At 38.9% G+C, this 20,743-nt stretch overlaps 1 protein-coding gene across 8 annotated transcripts in view; it reads left to right on the top strand.

The window, feature by feature from the left end:
• Positions 1-20,743, top strand: part of LOC145488906 (uncharacterized) — a 122,243-nt gene that overhangs the window by 89,346 nt on the left and 12,154 nt on the right. For 5 of the 8 annotated variants that reach the window (XR_014049542.1, XM_081467746.1, XM_081467747.1 and 2 more), the window contains exons 3-6: positions 14,586-14,607; positions 16,460-16,529; positions 17,515-17,624; positions 18,664-18,786. Coding sequence is in view for 7 of the 8 variants with exons in the window: in XM_081467746.1 (XP_081323872.1) it covers positions 14,586-14,607; positions 16,460-16,529; positions 17,515-17,624; positions 18,664-18,786 (325 nt within the window). In the remaining variant the exon portion in view is untranslated. Of the gene's footprint in view, positions 1-207; positions 5,598-10,492; positions 14,290-14,585; positions 14,608-16,459; positions 16,530-17,514; positions 17,625-18,663; positions 18,787-20,743 lie in introns of those variants that run through there. The other 3 variants (XM_081467751.1, XM_081467750.1, XM_081467745.1) reach the window with 3 other exon arrangements.

The raw sequence follows: 20,743 nt of genomic DNA, 5'->3' as shown, positions 1-20,743 counted from the left end.
GTGCGGGCTCTAGGAACGATTGGTCGCTGGTGTTTTATTTCCGCTCATTTCCATTGTGCAAGAACGAGCCATCTATGTATAACTTAGAAAAAAAAACAACAAATTAAACAGGACAGTGGGTTTTCTGCAGTACATCTGACATGGCAAACAAGGTATTTACTTCCATTTAACTTTGTAAATGCATGCTGTTCTTTGTTTTCTGTTCAGATGTTACAGCCTACACGAACGCATTAAAGGCATCAATTAGAAGACAAACCGAGTTCCAGACCAAATCGATATCCTCTTCCACCATTTCCAGCGTCAAAACGGACGACATATTCACTAATCTTCTTATACAGCATGGAAGAAAGCCTGTTGAGGACGACTTTCATTTGGAAAGAAAGGAATCCCTTCGGCGATACGGTCAAGTAAGTGAGACTCGCCAAGTCAAACATTGTCAAGAAATATTCGTCCGTACCAACGATGACGACCGCAATCCCAAATCTATCCTTCTCACAGGGAAGGCAGGGATTGGCAAAACGCTGTTTTCCCAAAAGCTGATTCGAGATTGGGCTGATGACAACTTATTTCAGGTGAACACAGAGGCTGAAGTTCCAGATTTCAAGTTTGCATACTTGCTGACTTTCCGTCAGTTGAATCTTTTGGGAGATGACCCTGTTACCATAAGAGAAATCTTGAACCGTTCTTCAGTGCTGGATGACCACTCGATTATTGATGAATCTTTATTTGAGTACATAGCAAATCATCCTGAGGAGGTGTTGATTGTCATTGACGGGTTTGACGAGTATTCACAACAAGATTACATCGCTAGCCATTTGGATGAAAAGTACCCAAACAGCGCTCAAGAGCAAATGCCAGTAGCTGCTCTGTGTGGCAAGCTGATCAAAGGAGACATTCTGAGTGGTTCTGTTGTCATAACAACGTCAAGAGCCGACGAATCTGATCAATTGAAGCCTGGAGTTCGCTTTGATCGTTTTGTAGAAATTGCAGGATTTTCAGAAGAACAGGTGAAAGAATACATCAAAAAGTATTTCAAAGAAGATGAAAACATGAAGAGCACTGTACTTGATCACATCGCGAGAAATGAAGAACTTGCCAGTTTTGCCCACATCCCTGTGCTTTGTTTTCTGATGTGTTCTTACATGGAGTATCTTCTAAAGGAATCAGGGAGCGCTGATTCTCTCCCTGTCAAAGCAAGTGACGTTTATTTTGAGGTTTTCAACAAATTTGTACAGGACCACAAGAGAAAGGAAATTCCATCTGAAAGTACACTGAATAAACTTTCAGAGCTAGCAGCGCAATTGCTTGTAAAGAAGAAGTTTCTTTTTGTTAAAGAAGACATGACAAAGTTTGATTTACTTGAAGTTGAAAGTCTGAGAGCAAGTGGCATTCTTCATTGTGGACCTCCTTTCAGGAAATCTGCCTTTGAAGAGACGAAACATTTTTGTTTTACACACCTTACTCTGCAGGAGTATTTGGCGGCTCGTTGGTTTGTGGAGAGAGGAGAGATTCCCTCCACGCGAATAGTGTCTTCAATGGTTATGCAGTTCATGGCTGGTATTTTGTCGAAGAAAAAAGACAATGAATTCATGGAAAAATTACTTGAAGTACTGCAATCAGAAGAAAGCGACGGAGACGGCCTTCCCATTGGAGTTAAGTGTCTCGCTGAGTATGAAGACAAAGCTTTCGCCAAAAATTTCATAAAGAAGCATCCCTTTCAATTCAGGAGTTACACATTCCGCCGCTTAACTGATATGGACTGCATTGCTGTTTCTTTTTTGTTAGATGTGTTTTGTGAATTGAATGAAGAAGCCACTAAAAAACATCAACCATTTACTGACCAGCTATTGTTTGTTAACGAGAAGTTGTCTATCTCACATTCAAATCTAACACGGTCTGGAATTACACGAATCTGTAAAACTTTGGAAAAAGAATTTTGTCCAGTCGTAACACTGGAGCTGATTCATTATCGAATCACCGATGCCGGTGTTACCAGATTGAGTCAAGCATTACAGTCACCAACCTGTAAAGTAACCACACTATACCTGGAAGGTAATAACATCACTGATGCCTTTGTTACCAGTTTCAGTCAAGCATTACAGTCACCAGCCTGTAAAGTAACCACACTAGACCTGAGGTACAATCAGATCACTCATGCCGGTGTTACCAGTTTGAGTCAAGCATTACAGTCACCAGCCTGTAAAGTAACCACACTAGTCCTGGAACGTAATGAGATCACTGATGCCGGTGTTACCAGTTTGAGTCAAGCATTACAGTCACCAGCCTGTAAAGTAACCACACTAGACCTGAGGTACAATCAGATCACTGATGCCGGTGTTACCAGTTTGAGTCAAGCATTACAGTCACCAGCCTGTAAAGTAACCACACTAGACCTGAGGTACAATCAGATCACTGATGCCGGTGTTACCAGTTTGAGTCAAGCATTACAGTCACCAGCCTGTAAAGTAACCACACTAGACCTGTGTGCTAATCAGATCACTGATGCCGGTGTTACCAGTTTGAGTCAAGCATTACAGTCACCAGCCTGTAAAGTAACCACACTAGACCTGGGTGCTAATCAGATCACTGATGCCGGTGTTACCAGTTTGAGTCAAGCATTACAGTCACCAGCCTGTAAAGTAACCACACTAGACCTGAGACTTAATGAGATCACTGATGCCGGTGTTACCAGTTTGAGTCAAGCATTACAGTCACCAGCCTGTAAAGTAACCACACTAGACCTGAGACTTAATAAGATCACTGATGCCGGTCTTACCAGTTTGAGTCAAGTATTACAGTCACCAGCCTGTAAAGTAACCAAACTAAAGCTGGGTGGTAATAACATCACTGATGCCGGTGTTACCAGTTTGAGTCAAGTATTACAGTCACCAGCCTGTAAAGTAACCACACTAGACCTGAGTTATAATCAGATCACTGATGCCGGTGTTACCAGTTTGAGTCAAGCATTACAGTCACCAGCCTGTAAAGTAGCCACACTAAACCTGGAGGGAAATCGGATCGCGTATACTGTTCAGGAAAGTCTTAGAAATCTGAAACTCCGGAAACCAGATCTTGAAATCAAATTTAGAACAATAGAGCCAAAGAAGAAATCCTAAGGAATCGCTTTAAGCTGGATAGACAGAGTTGACAAGTCATTGCTGATATAGCTTAACTGATAATTTTTTTCCGTGTAACCTTTACGAAAATCTGTTGTTAGAATTCTTTAAGGGAAAAAACAATTACAAACATTTTGCACCATTAAAATAACATTTATTGAATCAGTTAATAATGACTAAGGGTTACCAAAGGTTGTTGTAATGCTGAGGGTTTGTGCTTTACTTTTGTCTTGATAAGAAGTCATATTTTGTGTTTTCGAAGTTACTGCTGCTAGGCATGCAGGTAACCACTATGTCATGATGTGTGCAAGTAAGGAGGGTGTCCAATTTTCGGATTGTGTTGGGAACTATTCGGTCTTCTGCGACTGGTAATCGAACGGAAGTCGGTGCTTCGTTCAAAATCAGAAAATATTCGAACATATAATATTGGTTTTCTCTCGGTTTTACAGGACCTATAATCGGACGTCAAACGCAGTTTCATCTCGGATTATACGACAGTCATAGGCGTACGGGCCGGGGAGGGGCGGGGGGAGGTTGCAGCTTCCCCTAGTTTCAGAAATGTTTGAAATTTTTCGGGCAGACGCTGATGATTCGGGCAAGAGTACTCGGGAGAAAACATTCTTAAAGGTAGTCAAGGCCAGGCTTGTAGGCTACTTTCTGTGACGTTTGCCTTGTCAAAACGGAGTTAAGGTCAAATGATATAAGGATGCAGGTATTCTGTTTTGGAAAAGCCACATTCCGTTTAAATGTGTATTGTGGAAATATACGATATGGATATTATTTCAGGGCTTTCCACAAGTTGCTAGAGATTTCACAAAAAGTTGCCTGCAATTTCTCAAAAAGTTGCTCAAAAGTTCAGTGCTCAAAACAAAGTCAAAAGTTGCTTTTTGTAAACAAAGTTGCTCAAATTTTGCTCCAAAAACAAACAAAAAAAATCATTTTGTTGCTCTCTTCCTCTATTTGGTTTGGTGCAAAAATATGCAAACTGCACAACAAAAAGTAAGATTTCTAAGCATTTTTGAGCAATTTTGCGGCGTAACCAGCGTTGCTAAATAGCTTTGTCCTCAATTAAAACCAATAAATGTACGAGTAAAAACTACTAATCTTAGTCCTGCAAAAATTCTTCACCTGAGACACTCAAGTCGGTCGAGTGGGAATCTTTGTCCGCTGAAGCTAGCAGCCCGGCTGCATGCATCTTGTACCCATCATCTTCCCCAGGGGGAGGGGGTATCTGGCTCCTTTTTCACAGGAAATTCATTGTGTCCACTAAAACATTGTGAAATATGGAAGCAAGGCCAATTTAAGTACTAGAAGCTGCTCCGATTTCTCAGAATTGATAAAAAACTAGAAATTGCTCAGAATGCAAAAGTTGCTCGAAACTCAAAAAGTTACTCGAAATACCAAAAGTTGCCAAAAGAAAATTGCCGAGCAACTTATGGAAAGCCCTATATTACTAACATCAAGAAAACAGTGACGAAAGAATTAAAGCAAACGAAGATCAAGGCTTTTGTTCTTGTGGTGGATTTGAATGTTTTGAATGGCTCCACAAAGCCGTTTTAAAATTTTTTTCTGGAACTTTTTGTACGAGAAAGAATTAACTGTTTCTTTCAATGAGTTTCTGATTTTACTAGGCTGTCGATCAAGGTAAATAGAATCTGCGTGGTTTCAAAATAACTAATTTTGGAATGATATCAGTTTCATTAGACGTGAGAATTGTGAACGTTTTTGGTGTTACTGCGATTTGAGTGCGAACTTTGTGTAATGTTTTTCGGGCAATAAATAAGGTCACCGCCCTCCCCCCCAAGTCCGAAGGTGCTCGTCCGCCTATGACGACAGTGCCGAACTGATGCCGAACGACGAGCGAGGCTAAACTTAAGCTTCTGTAGCTAATGATCGACTATAAATCGACTCCTCACACACAACCTATAGAAAACGTTCCGGTTGCGAGCTCGAGTTGTAAAGGAAGAGTCTATATTTATGATGTTTTTCCTATTCTGGACTAGTTATCAGGCACAGCATTCAAACAATGTGTTCAGTGTTTCACAGTAAAGAGTGTTTTAGATTTCTCGAAAGCGTGAATAGATTTTTTATCAGAAAAACTTTCTCAGAATCGCTGACATATGTGAAACGGCCGTGATGGCCGAGTGATTTGTACAGCTCAGGATCGTGCAAAATGCTCCGTGTACAGGATCTGGCAACTGATTCATAAACCCTTTCCGAGGTCATGTAATCCCCTTCGGGGAACGAAGTATTTCCTTCGGGAAACGATTTATTCCATTTGGAGAAAAAATATTTATCCAGCAAGACAGAAAAATAGACCCATCGGTAAATGATGATTGCTCTTCGGAGAACGAATAGTCCCTTTGGAGACACCAATCTGAACACGGGACAATTGCATTCGTCAGTGTTTACCAATACCTTTGGGCATTACCTAATGAACACGGGCAACTGCATTCGTTAGTGTTTACCAATACCTTTAGGCATTACGCAATCCTTTTGTTTTACTTGCTATCGTAGATTTTTCATATATTAGTTTTTCGTTCACAAAGTTAAAATTCTAATCCTCGGTGTGTGTGGTACGAATCGGAACTTCTTGGGCATTTTCGAATATCGAGGACACTTGGACTGTAAGGGCATCGTTTAAAAGTTTGGTTTATAAAATCGTGTGGAATAGAATAAATGTTTAATCTGGTAAACACAATATTTCTTTCCGGAAAACAAAGTATTTCCTTTGGGAAACGATGAAATCCCTTCAGGAGACTAGAGAGATCATTGGTAGTGGAACACTGAGCAATAATACTGACAACATCCTTGGTTGCTATATGCTGTACATGCGAAGCAAAATAGGTTGCTGGACACTGACACGTGCTTGGCAGCTGTGCCTGGTGTGGAAGGTTCCTTGTGCTGTGGATTGGTTTTATAATTCAGTAGGAAATAGCAATCTGTATAAAGATGAAGGGACTGTTTTTATTCCAGAATCAGTAGTCGATACAATGAAGACATTTTACAACATGAAAATGTTTAAAATGTTGTATATATAAACAATAAGCAACAATAAATCAAAATAGCCATAATGTTGAGTCACAAAAATAGGTGATGAAGATGAAACACATATCTAGGAGGGTTTCTGTTACCATTTTTTCCGTCCCCAATCTCAACTCTTAGCGCAGCCCCGATGCGGGAAAAAAGAGACTAACAGAACCCCCCTGTATACTGTATTTGTCTGGGCCCCGAATCTGGACTCCAAGCGTCGACTCGATTCGGGGAAAAATGCCACCGCAACATGGGGTAACATCAGAAGCCATAATCGGAGACGGAGACCGTAAGTATTGGGATCCGCGCGCACCTATGATGTGGGACTAATCGCTATCCCTGACGACATATGTCCGCGCGGACGTTGTAATGTGACGTGAGATCAAATGACGACAGCTTGCGGATTTTCACAGCGGTGGCAAGGAATAAGGTAGGGAATAAGAACCAGGGCCCTGATATGTAGTTTTATGCTCTGAGCTTATGGAAAAGGTGAGTTTTTCAGGGTCGAAAACAAGACTTCAATTCAACTCAATTAATATCTACTCGCGCTATAGTTGTACGCGTAAGCTTTTGCGTTTGTTCTGACTTAGAATAAAGCTTATGTAAGAAAACACTCTACTCTAAAGTATCGAGTTAATTTGTGAGTTTTCAAACAATGCTTAATCATAACCAAACCCTGTTTTTGATAGTTTCTTATTGTTTCTGCTTGTTTGGCGAGTTAGCAAAATTTTTGAAACGAAAGTGTGACGCGTACAAGTAGCTCGAGCGTGTGCACTTTCAAGTCCGAGTCGGTGTTTTCAATTGTACAGAAATCTCGACAAAGATTTCTTTCGTTATCTTTTGTGCTGAGATGCTGCAAAAATTTTCACCAACGCCAAAAGACTGCTAACATCATGTAACTTATGTTTCTGCAACATAGTGAAATATTATATACACTGCGAAAATAAAATAGAGAAGGAGTTTTGATAACTAAAGCGATAAAATCGAAATCTTTTTTCGAGTTGATTAAAGAAAGCGTCATCGTATCTTTGCTGATTATTTCCGCCGTATTCACATATTTTCAGCTAAGCTTTTAATATTCTCTCATAATATATTTTAAAGCTAGAGATATTGTAAGAGTTCGATGTACGTTTTCACACGAAGTGCGGAAATCCAATTTGTCATGTTTTACTGCATGACTGTACAAAACACGCATCGGCGGGCGCAATTTATTGGACTTAACACAAACAAAACTGGGCAGCATCTACAGACGTAAACTTATCGGGGCTTGATGAAACATCAAGCGTTGCTTATAATTCAGATGAAACTCAAGCTGGCGGTATTTTTTTTTTTACTTTTCGGTCGCTATAGACTCTGGCGAAATGCCCGCAAGCGTGTGACAAGCAGGGAGAGAAACTTTGAAGACCTGACACGCTGCTATATCCAAATATATCCAAATAGATTTTTTGCTGTGTTATGGAAAAACTGTTAATCTTCAACGTATGTGAAATTTAGAGTAAAGTAAGGTGGAGCTCTTGTAAAAGAAGCAGCGGAACACAACTTGCATATAAAGCGGGACATACCTAAATTCGACACTGTCATACTTCACTCAAATTGGAGCAGCTTACGACGAAAATACTGAAGTAAAAATTCCAACAGACATGAACGTGTTGAGTTGTGGGCCAAAAGCATCAAACAGCTCAGGAATTTCGGAAGCCATTTTCCCCGCGCGACGTCAGTAAAAATCCTCGCAGCATGTACGCGCGTGTGCCGTATGCGATGGCGCAATTTGTTCTAAAAATAGAAAAATTGTCCCATATCATAGGGACAGCCCCAATACTAGAAATGGCACGCGCTTACGGTCTCCGTTCCCGATTATGGCTCCTGGTAACATAATTATATTGTATGAAGACATCAATGATCATCGCAGTTATATACACAACTTAAGCGGTTGTGAAATTAAAGGGGCCGCGCATAATGAATGCAGATGTAGCCTGAAGCTCAGATTGAATTCAACTGAAAACGATTCCAATCCGAGTTGCATTTAATAACTTGAAAGGTCATGATGGACACCTTTTGACGCAGAAAGGCAATGTCGAGAGTGAACGGAGAAATAAAATGTATACCAAACAACATGGAAAAGTACAGTTCATTCTCACTGAGAAATAGACTTAGATTCATCGATAGTATTCTATTTCACAACACTACCATTCATACTCAGTTGAAATAAGATATGGGAATAATGATTGACCATCATACTAGGCCAAGATGGAACAGCTTGGCTTAGGGGAGGTCGAGTCTAGCGGTACGACCTACGCGATGACGGTGGGCCGTTCCCTTATCCCCGCGCCGCCGGAAAACGGGGTGGAAAACCGAGCACGAATGAAGTGAACAAGTCGCCTCGGTATTTTTTTTTTTTTTTGCAGAACGTTTACGTAACTAGTGCGAAGAATGTTCACCTTTTTGATAAAACTTCATTGTTGTTCCTTATTTCAAGTTTGCATATTATTTTGAGCGTTGTGAATGGTGAAAGTTTTTTGCTAAGTAGTCTGGATTGTTTTGTAAAAGGCAGTGGCCCCAAGTCTTTCAAAATAACAGCATTATTATAAGTGGCATAAAAAGAGAAAGAAAAAATGAAGCTGCTTGTGAAGAAAGGAATTTACCTATACAAATACATGGATTCTTTTGAAAGGTTCTGTGAGGCAAAGCTGCTTGCAAAAGAGGCGTTTTGAACCAAGCTGCAGGACCAGAGAGTTTCAGAAGAAGAGTTTGAGCACGCGCAGAAAGCATGGGAAGCATTCGGGCACAACATTGGTGACTATCACGATTTGTACGTTTACAACAGACGAGTTACTGTTAGCGAATGTTTCCAAGAACTTCAGAAAGGTGTGCATAGAAAAATACGGGTTGGATCCAGCGCATTATTACAGTTCTCCAGGCTTGAACTGGGATGCTTTTCTGAAAATGACAGGTGTGGAGCTTGAGCCCCTGACGGATCAAGACATGCCCCTTTTTATTGAAACAGGAATGCGAAGAGGCATCGCAATGGTGAGTAAGGGCTATTTAAAGGCGATCAACCCTCTGGTTAAAGGATATGACCTTGGTAAACCAAGAAATTATATATTAACTTGCTTTGATGCGAATAACCTTTACGGCTGGGTGATGAGCTTGCCACCGGCAAAAAGTGGTTTCAAGTGGAAGTGAGTCATGCCCGGAGAAGAGCAAATAATGAAAATGAAAGGAAATTCAAAGAAGTGGTGGATACTAAAGGTGGACCTAGAGTATCCTGAAGAGCTACACGAAGAGCAAAACAGCTATCCACTTGCGCCGCAGAAAAAGCAAGAAGTTGGTGCTGACGCTGGAGTACATAAAAAATTACGTGGTCCACCACAGAAACCTGCAGTTTTATCTCAAACAAGGGATGCGTTTGAAAAAAGTGCATAGCGCGATAGAGTTCGAACAAGAACGCTTGATGGAGCCATACATCCGGATGAACACGTAAATATGGAAGAAAGCAATGATCGACTTTAAATCGACTCCTCACACACAACCTATAGAAAACGCAAGAGTATTCGGCGGCTCGTTGGTTTGTGGAGAGAGGAGAGATCTTCAATGATTATGCAGTTCATGGCTGGTATTTTATGGAATAAAAAAGACAATGTATTCATGGAAAAATTACTTGAAGTACTGCAATCAGAAGAAAGCGGCGGAGACGGCCTTCCCATTAGAGTTAAGTTGAGTATGAAGACAAAGATTTCGCAAAAAATTTCATAAAGAGTCATCCCTCATTCAGGATTGCCATATTCCAAAACGTAACTGATGTGGACTGTATTGCTGTTTCATTTTTGTTTGATGTTTTTTGTGAATTGAATGAAGAAGCCACTAAAAAACATCAACCATTAACTGAACATCCATCGATTACTAGGGGGTTGAGTTTCACATTTTCAAATCTAACACAGTCTGGAATAAGACGAATCTGTAAACCTTTGGGAAAAAAATCCAGTAGTAACACTGCAGCTGAGTCATTGTGGCTTGAATGACGAATGCGTCGATTGCATGAGAGAATTAATTTCAAGTAGATTAACTGAACTAGTACTAGAAGTCAATGCGATCACTGATGTCGGTGTAATCCGTTTGAGTGAAGCATTACAGTCACCAACCTGTAAAGTAACCACAGTAGACCTGGGATATAATGCCGGTAGGTAATGTCTTAGAAATCTGTAAAGTAACCACACTAAAACTGGGAAATTATCAGATCACCGATGCCGGTGTTACCAGTTTGAGTGATGCATTACAGTCATCAACATGCAAAGTAAGCACACTAATCCTGTGGAGCAGTCAGATCACCGATGCCGGTAGGTAATGTCTTAGAAATCTGAAGCACCAAAAACCAAATCTTGAATTAAACTATTAGAACAATAGAGACAAAGAAGAAATCCTAAGGAATCGTTTTAAGCTGGATAGACAGAGTTCACAAGTAACTGCTGATATAGCTTTAGTGTTGAATTTTTCGAAACCTTACTGAAAATCTCTTGTTAGAATATTCTAAGACAAGGAACCATTGCAAACATTTTGAACCATTAAAATAACATTTGCTCAATTAGTTAATAATGACTGAGATTTACTACAGAGATTGTTGTAATGTTGAGTTTTTGTGTTTTGCTTTTGTGTCTATAAGAAGCCTTGTTCTTTGTAAATAAAGAGTTTGTTAATATCAGTGATCGACTGAACTTTGTTTGAACTCTGTCTCGTGGTGGGGTGATGATATTTAAGTCTAGAAGTCGTTTTTCAATACAAGACGCTCGAGGGATTGGGAAGAAAATATGGAAAAATTCCCCGTAAATTGATGAAACCAGAAATAACAATGATAAAACATCGAGAATCGTTGCAATAAGGCGTTTTTGTTTACTTTTTTCACTCGTGTAAATCAAGGTTAAAGTATAAGCAGTCTGAAATGTTTGATAATACGTATTTAAAAGTAGATAACAATGTATTTAATAGTAATAACAATATAGTCATTTTATCTTTATTTTTTCCCATATCGCTACAAAACAGTAAGGTATTGCAGTGGATGAATTATAAGCTGCCTTAACAATTGGTCCGCGATCAACGATTGTCGCTGGTTTGGATTTTCTTTTTCGATTCTCTCTCAGGGCGGGGCTTGAAACGAATGAGCCTGCAAGAATAAATATTTTCGTAAATATACATCGGCAATGGAAGCGTTTAAAGGGAGGGTTCCACGGTTCGGCGCATGTCTCTAAATCATGATGCTTTTGTTCGCTTCTTATCAATGTTATCGTTTTAAAACCCCACTCAGATGTAGATCAGTAATCACATGCCATAGTTAGTCGTGGAAGAATGGGGGATGACCAAAATTCTCAGAAGATTTCAGTGGATTTCACCGACGCTGTCGACCGTTGAATTTAGTACTGACCCGTACCATTTATTCTACGGTTGATGATTTTACGGCTATTTGCATAGGAAATTAGGTAATTTGCTTACGATTGTGTCTTAAGGGGGTATGGTACCCTAAAATATGGCGATGTTCATGAAAAATTCAATTTCTAGGAAATACAAGACTTAAGACCCTTGAGGACTTGTCAAACACATTTTGAAACGATGTTGCCGAATTTCCTTCCAGATGAGTGTGAAATTTAAGGAAAGTACACAGTGGTATAAGTTTTTTCACGTAGCAACGGCCATAGCAACGACTGTTTACTATAAGAACGTGACTAAAAATATAGATTATTTTTAACTTATATGAACGAAACTATTTAGAAAAAAACTTTTAAGACATGCACAACTCGATTGGTATAATTATTTGTGAAATGCTTTGCCTCAAATTGCCATCACAGGCTCATTCATTTCCCTTATGAAAAGGAATATTTCCCACAACTGCGGTAAATTTTTACAAAATATAACAACCATTGCACCCCTCCCCCGAGATCCAATCTGCACCCCCCTTCCCCGCTATTTGTGGCTCGTTAAATGCTTAATACTTCGGGTAAGAAACTTAAAGTGCATTTTTCTCAAAAGTTTACTTTTATACCGACTGACTTCGCGCCAACATTTCTACTTTGCAAGGTTTTTAAGTAGAATTCCCGAAACTTGGGCTGATCAAAGACCAATAGTGTCGCGATGATATAAACCAAAAAAATCGTAACATTTTAAGATCTGTCACGTGACATGAGATGATTTGTCCACTGGGTGTGGTAAAAAATGAGGTTATTTCCAAATAAAGCTGTAAAAAGCACTGAAAATAAGAGTTAAGGTGGCCGAACACAGTTTTCGCGCGCGCTTTTGCTGATGCAATTCAGCGCGCGCACAAGGATTGCAAAAAACAAACATGCTGTCAACAGAGCGATCATTTTATTTACTCAACACCCGCAGTATCTGTTCTATTTTTCTCTATAATTGAACGCAGTGTATTGATGGCTTTGGTCTTTTATCACATAGATAAGTTAGAAAAGGTAAAGATGCAAAGAACTCAGCAATTCTCAGCTTTTTCTTTGTTACCGAAAGAACCCAGTTAAATGCAGCGCATGCGTAGTAAGTCAAAAAATTGCGATTGAATGAAAATTTGCACTCTCGGAAATACGCCTCTTTCTCGAGAACCACTCATTAGAATTTTACGAAATTTCGCACGAAAACACTTTAGGAAATGAGTAGCTGGAGTATTGAAAATAATTGAACTTTAACAGAGGAAACTCTAGATACTCCAGTAAACCTTCAACAACGGATAATTAAAGATCTCTCTGTTAAATTATTAGCAAAATGGTGTTAACTTATGAGAATTGTTACAAGCTTGTATGTAAATTATAAAGAAAATCTAATGACTAGATTTTCTGCAAATAAACAAAACCGATTTTAAATGCCTGTTTATTTTTATTCGTGTTGCCATAGCAACGGCACATACGTCAGCGTAACCATCAAAAAACTAAAGTTTGTTTTGTTAACTTGCTTGCTGCCATTTTTGGCGACCGAGAGATCAAGGGTTTTAGAGAAAAAGGTGAATGAAACACAGGTATCAAAAACTGTGTTCAGCCACCTTAACTGTCAAAACTTAGGTTCATTGCACAGAACAAAACAGAAACTTACATGATATGCTTATTTGACAGTCAATTCTTGTTTTGTAAAAGAGCAGGAAGTGTTGGCGTCAATACTATAAAACACTCCTTCAAAAGGCTGTGGCTGGTTTCCATAGCAACCATTTTGAGTAAAACTCTAGAAATTTAATTTCTCTTCTTGAGTGCAATAGCACACAATTGATCTTTCTTCAGCATATTTAAACAAACTTTTTTGTCCGTATTGAGGGTAACATACCACCTTAAACAATGAAAAACTGGGCCTGTGCCAAAAAGCGTGCACAGGCGAATAAAATAATAATATAGAAATGCGCCGAACCTTGAAACCATCTCTTAAAGGTCTACTGAAATATACACTGCGGTAAATATGCTTACAAGGCATTGCATAATTTATTCTTGTGGGCCTGTAGAAAAATTGTGGTTTTACTGGTCCATTAGATACCACAACGGCATCAAATAGGCGTTTTTTAAACACGTTTTCTAGTCTCTTGCAAATTTATATCCATTCTTTTCCCGGCAGAAATGTCTCAACTTCCCGAAGAAAGGCATTCGTTTCGTTCATTTCTAGGGCATTATATCTACCGGGGGAGGAGGTGGAGCTGGGTGGATGGGTGTGTCATGGTGTGTTCGAAATATTCAGTGACTGGACTAGGGTGGGTGTTTTCTTTTTGGTGGGGGGGGGGGGGTGGACAGGCAATGAAACAAAAAAAAACCCCTTTTTTAAGAGTCGTCGGATAGTGCATAAATCTGTGCTATCTTCCAGACATATTAAATGCACAGTGGATCCAACAAGTTAAAATCAAAGCTTAGAAATGTAATACAGTGAAGGGTCAGTGAAGACAAAGACAGGCTGGTTTTGGTTGGTGAATAGTCCGATTTCTCATTCCCAGGGTCTTTTCTTCTTCGCTTTTTCCTCTTCTAGCACCAGTCCCCGACGGTTTTTCTCGAGTCAAAACAAATAAACAACGTAATTTGTCAGGCTATGCTAAGCTTTTCAATGGAGAAATTTCCAGTCAAATTGTATGTATATGATATTTCCAGGGGTTTAGCCAGGCAACTGTCTCCCCTTCTACTCGGTAAGTTTGTACAATGGGTTTCGAGAGAAGATTATGTATTCTTTATGCCGTTTTCTTACGCGGCTGTGTGACTCAGCAAATAGGTTAAATTTGTCATGACGTATAAGCTAAAGCTTAAGCTTTAGCAAAAGTGCCCGAAACCGATAAATTTAGAAGTATTAGAAGGTTATTAGGAAAGGTATGAAAATAGATGAAGTCAATTTTTCAAAACAGCTGGATCAATTACCAGCAGTTTAATGCCTAACACAACTTAAAACTAAGCTAAAACTTGTGTCTTTATACATTTTCATTCGCAGGGAAGAGAATTGATGGAGTTTGGTATGTGCTTTTGCCATAAGCTTATTAAGTTTGATTTGTACCTGAATTTATTTTCCTTGGACATAAATGTGACCTATTTGTGTTCCTTCTTTGCATTATATCAAGTGTGCAGTAAATTTCTTGAGGTGTCACAGTGATTTAGGTATCCCAGTGTTTTGGGTACCCAAAACACTGAAAGCGTAAAACTGGGCCAAATGAAATCATCCGCAATTCTGCTCAAAACCCATTTATCTTCTTACGAAGCTTTGGCTCAATAAATTAAAGCATTCTTTTGCTTGATATAAACACAATACGTCTCTGAAAATAGTCGCAATTCCTAACAGACTGTCTGATCCGAGTCCGCAGTTATAACGAAATACAAAACCGGATTCACGCGCCAAAGATCCTTGTGTAAACATGCGCTTTGTGCCTATTGATAACCCTTGAAATGCACGTTATTTTAAACGAGAAAGGCGCTTTTTAAACCTCGGATAGTGCGGTGATTGAATTTAATCAATATGCGAACGAACACACTGAGATGTGACCGTCACGCAATATGCAGATTTCAGGCTGTGACTGACCTCTGTGTATGTTGCCAGTCAGAGATAAACTTTGTCTTAGACTTGTATGTTGCTCTTTCTTTGACCATCCCTCCTAGTAGATTTTGCTGGTGAACAGTTCTCTTTGCCATTAAAGGAGTTTTTCGTTTCGGAGACAAAACCAAAATAAATCTAAATAACATAGACAAGGCTAAACTTTGGATATAGGGAAACAAATAGAAGTTAAGGATATCCAAATCCCTAGTGATATGGGTATTCCCTTCTGAAGTGTTGGCTTGTAATCATTTCTTTAATCCAGGGTAGCCAAATCCACTGAAGATAAAAAGGGAAAGCAAACTTACCAAGAGGAAAGGCAATTTCAAGAGAGGAAAGGACTAGAGAAATGCCAAACTGTAGGGGATACCCAAATCCCTAGTGATATGGGTATCCCCTTCCAATATGTTTAGTTGTTATCGTTCCTTTAATTCTAGGGTATTCAAATTGACCAAAGATTAAAAGGAAAAGCAAACTTAAAAAGACGAAAGTTATTCCAATGAGGAAAGGACTAGAAATGCTAAAATGTTGGGGATAGAGTTTCACTACTATGCGAGCCAGCGAGTCATGTAAGTCACAGTGCGAGCAATGTGAGTCACAGGCAGACCCTTGGGGATACCCAAATCCCTAGTGATATGGGTATCCCCTTCCAATATGATGAGGTGTTATCGTTTCTTTAGTTCAAGGTAGCCAAATCGACCGAAGATAAAAAGGTTTGCTTAGCCTTTTAATCCTCGGTCAATTTGGCTACCTTGAACTAAAGAAATGATAACAAACAAACACTCTAGAAAGGGATACCCATATCACTAGGGATTTGGGCCCCTTACATTTTAACATTTCTAAGTCCTTTTGTCATTGGAATGACTTTTGTCTTTGTATGTTAGCTTTGCCTTTTTACCTTTGGTTAATTTGGCTACACTGAATTAAAGAAAAGATAACAAGCAAGCATATTGGAAAGGGATACCCATATGACCAGGGATTTGGGTATCGGCCCACTTTCCCAGTGTTCAAAGGACTTAGTCTTGTCTACTTAATTTGCATTTTTTTTATACATGTCTTCGAAGAACAAACTGCTTTAATGGCAAAATCTAGTAGGAGGGATTCACATGCCCCAGTCTGTGATATTTAATGCTTTCAGTGTTTTGGGTACCCAAAAGACCAGGGATTTGGGTACGAGGGTACCCAAAACATGGGGATACTCAAATCACTGTGACAGCAGCACTTTGTACATAAGTCAAAGGGGACTGGGCCTTAATTTAAATTTGTTTTCTGACTTGTAGGCATACAGGTTTGGTTTGCTACGATAGAGAATTCTTTTATGGTGGTGATGGCATATCCAGTTGTTCTCCAGTAAGTGTTGTACACATGTAGACACACACTGTATTATAGGTTTATGTCTGTAGTGACTGGCTGTCAACTGAAGCATGCTGTAAGAGTTGGCCACTATAAAACGTATCGGATCGTGTTAACTAAACTCGGTGTCTGCTGTTGAGTGTTGATCGATACCCTCAATCAATATCTTCTATGGACCCTCGATCAACACTTGATCAACAATCAATCGACATGTTGTTAACACTTAAGAGCGACACCAGATCAACATCTCAGTTGACAGTGGGTAGAGAGTCAACTAATGTTCGATTAATACATATGAGTCAGTTGAAATTCTGCCGACTATTGACCGACTGTTGATAGAGTGTTGAGCGAGGGTTGACCAAGTATCGATTGGGATGTTGAGCGAGTGTCAATCAAGATGTTGATCGAGTGTCGATCAAGATGTCGATGGAGTGTCAATTGAGGGCCCATCAAAGGTGTCGATTGAGGGTATCGATCCAACCATAGATGTGTTAAGTGTACATGATCCAACCTATCTAGGCCTTCCAAGGTGTAGGCTAGTTGCCATGTTACCAATTTGAAATTGGATCTGAGTACCAATGTTGCTCAGTGTTGCTATGGACCTTTTCAGCAAATTATACGGTGACCATTTTCAATTGAATTCTATTATGAGATGTCCAGGGGGAAAATTAGAATGTATTTGCCCCCTAAGCATCCTATAATAACTATTTGAAACAAGAATTCAAAATGGCTGCCATATTGCTGAAAAGGACTCCATTATGAACATTTGCTTTGAATACCTTCAAACTTAGAAAGTTTGGCAGGCAGTTCTTTGCATATAACCAAAAGATTTAAAGTAATGTCTGATTAACCTTAATTGGAATTTCCAGAGGGGTAGGGGGCCTTCCCCTCTGTGGGGGAGGTATCGATATTGTCTCATTTTTTTATAACTGATATTATTCTTCAATTCATGTTGTGCAATAATTATTGTTTTTTTTTTGAGGGTGGAACAATTCTTGGTAGCCCAGACAAGGTGCTTGATCTTGGAGACACAGAGGTCACCCAAGATGTTTTTATGGATTTCTTAAGTGGAATTGAACAACAAAATTTTAGGTTTGTCACTATAACCCCAGGGGGGGGGGGGTACTCTGGATTTCAAGTGATGGGAATGATCGAAGGATTTTATTGGGTTTGGAAGTTTTGATTTTGGGATTTTGATTTCGGAAAATTTTGGCAAGTATTTTTTTTGGGTAGCTTGATTTCATGTCATTAGAGACATGTCTATTATTCATCATGGTGTAAGATAGGACAGATGAATTTTACTCATCTGTCTCACGATGGAGTCACTTTGAGATGTCGATTGAGACTTTTTGACTGCTATACTGCAAGTCTTCATCAGGTGACGAGGTCAATTGTTTTGTGTCGCTATTTGTAGCACCTTGGTGTGCTGCTATTGGTGCATTTCTATCCCCGTTATGTAACTGACAAGCTGTTGTACTTTTTGATTGTAGGCATCTATGCTTCAGGAATTTCAATTCCACTATCTCTATTGATGTTATTTGGATGAGGTCTTAAATGAATAGTTTCCTTGACCCTCCGCGTGTACCAGTGAGGGTCACAGTCAATAAACTTGACTTTGTCCTAAATGGGTAAATGATCCTCCCTGTCACTTGAAATCAGGAGTACCCCCCTGGGGCTAAAACTACCATAAGAGATTTAACAAATCATTTTCATCCAAAACAAAAGTTCAGTAAACATTATTTAATGGGATTTTAATGTAATATCCATTAACAGATTATGGTAAGGTGCAGTTGAATATTTTTACAGAAACTGTGCTGTATAAATTTTAATCATTACCATTAACATTGTTAAATGACAAAGTAATGTAAACTTGTTGTAAAATACCTGATTTGGAGTAAGGGTGCTAATTACAAAATGCCTTTGAATGGGGGGAGGGGGTGGAGGGCAGCATTTTTAATTACTTTGTTTGAAAAAAGAGGGCACTAAATTTGAATAATAATTGTGGTGAAGAAATGTAAATTAAACAATTTATACTTGTAACAAATGCCACAATAGTATTATAAAATACGACATACTTAATTTATGTATGTAAAACTATGTAATTTGTTGTTGTTGTTCATTCCTATTACAGAGGTGACAATTACCACCTGTTTGAACACAACTGTAATAGCTTCTCTTCAGAAGTTGCCATGTTCTTGACAGGCAATAGGATACCTCAACATATTCAAGATCTCCCCTCAGAAGTTCTCAGCACGTAAGCTTTTATTCGTGCAGTACATGTATGTTATGCATTACTTTTGTTTGGCTACGAAGGTTTTACAGTGCGACTTCAGGAACTGGGCTGCTTTAAAAAGAGGGCTACAAGTTCATCAGTAATATTACATGTAGTTACTGTTACGTGTCACCCTTATAAAATAAAGATTTTTTTATTTTTTATTTTTTTAAAGAGTTAACCAATCAGAACGTTACTTGAGAACAAAGGATAGCCATCAATGAACCATTAACATTGAAGAATACAAGCAAATTATTTTGCAGTTTTGCACCAAAACATTATTGGAAACCCAGCAAAAAAGTGAAGTATGGCTTTCCTCTCAGGAATCAGCTTTGACATTTATTGGTTGGTTAGTTTTGATCCTAAATCTTGTTTACTTTTCAACAGGTTTGCATTAGTTGTCACAAAACAATTTTCAAGCTAGCTTTTTTGAGTGAAATTTACAATATTATAATTCACCGACTGAAGGACTGAATCTGAAGAGTGACTACAATCAACAGAGATGGGCTGATAGTATTTAAATGTATTCATGTCAAACAAATTACCCTTGCTGTACTTGTTCTAAGCTTACGATTTGATTGGTTAGTTTACTTGTAGCCAGCCTGTCAAGAAGTCGCACCCTAAAATATCGGTAGTATTTACAACTTTCTTTTATAGATGTGTTCAGCATTTGAAGGGTAGCCAGTTTAATGTCGTATTACAAGATTATCTGTGAGGTTGATGCCACCCTTAAAATTTACCATGTATTTAGTTTTATTTACTCCTAAGAAATGCTATAAATTTACAAACTGCTTCCTGCAAACACTACATTTTGGATCTGAAGTATTTTAATCTATTACAGCGGCTGCCACAATGTTAAGCCAAGTGCTTAGGGTATCATGGTAGCTGGTATATTTCTACCGTATTTTCCCGTGTATAAGTCGACCTTTCAAGACCTAAAAATCAGTCCAAAAATTCGCCCTCGACTTATACATGGGTCAAACCTTGAGATCCAAGCGCCAGTCAAATAATTAGCATAATAATTGTCTTTCAATGTTAACAAACATGTGATAAACGGCAGCACAGTTTACAACGTACGTTCGCTTAGCGATCTGTCTCTCCATATCAGAGCTTCAAGTTAAAATGCATCAACATTTATTCGTTAAATTTTAACCTGGATCTTGTAGATACTCACTGGCTCAATTTTGTCATAAAGAACCAATATTTTTCCTTTAAATAAAGCTGTAGTAAAGACGCTCGGAGAAAATATCTTTCGCGCTTGGAACTTCTCTGCTTGGTAACTTGGTATTAAAAATGCGAAAAATCTTTTTTTTGCTGTTCAAATTGAGAAGACTGAGATAAATATTTTGCAAAAAGAATGGGAAGAAAAACTTTTTTACTTTTTAAGATAACGAGAAAAACTATTTTTGAATCTTATTTAAACCCCTTATGGTGCGTCAGCACCTCTAATTGAAATTCACCACCAGTTGTCACGTGAAAGGCAAATTGTGGTGTGATATTTCATTTGTGCATGTGAAGTATTCTCAATCTGGTTGTTTCGTTGCAAGATAGCTTTCGTTCTTGTCAAATTTCTTTATGTCAAGATGAAAATGCAAGAAAACTTTTTGCCCATTTTCGTCTTCGAAGAAGCCGATTAGAGGCGAAAATCTGGAGGAACCCACCTCTAGGTTCAGTGTTGAACAAGATCTTTGGCTCTGAGTGAGCAGAGCGACCATGGTTGCTTTGAAACTAAGGAGAATGGTTGAAGGGACTCGAGGACACTTTGTCCCGCCAATGAAGCTGAAGGACAATGACAAGTGCCAGTCGCACAAAATTGCTGGAGAACAGACATGATTCCAAAACTTCCACACCGAGAGAGTCAAGCGAATATGTAGATGTAGATTAGTTAAACCTCAAGATTTCCTCTTTTTGGCTCAGTTCACGAGGCATGGTTTCAAAG

Source organism: Orbicella franksi, chromosome 6 (assembly GCF_964199315.1).
Source record: "Orbicella franksi chromosome 6, jaOrbFran1.1, whole genome shotgun sequence".
In the NCBI taxonomy this organism is placed as follows: Eukaryota; Metazoa; Cnidaria; class Anthozoa; order Scleractinia; family Merulinidae; genus Orbicella; species Orbicella franksi.
Note: the sequence above shows the minus strand (reverse complement) of the source record. Positions and strands in the feature narration are given on the sequence as shown.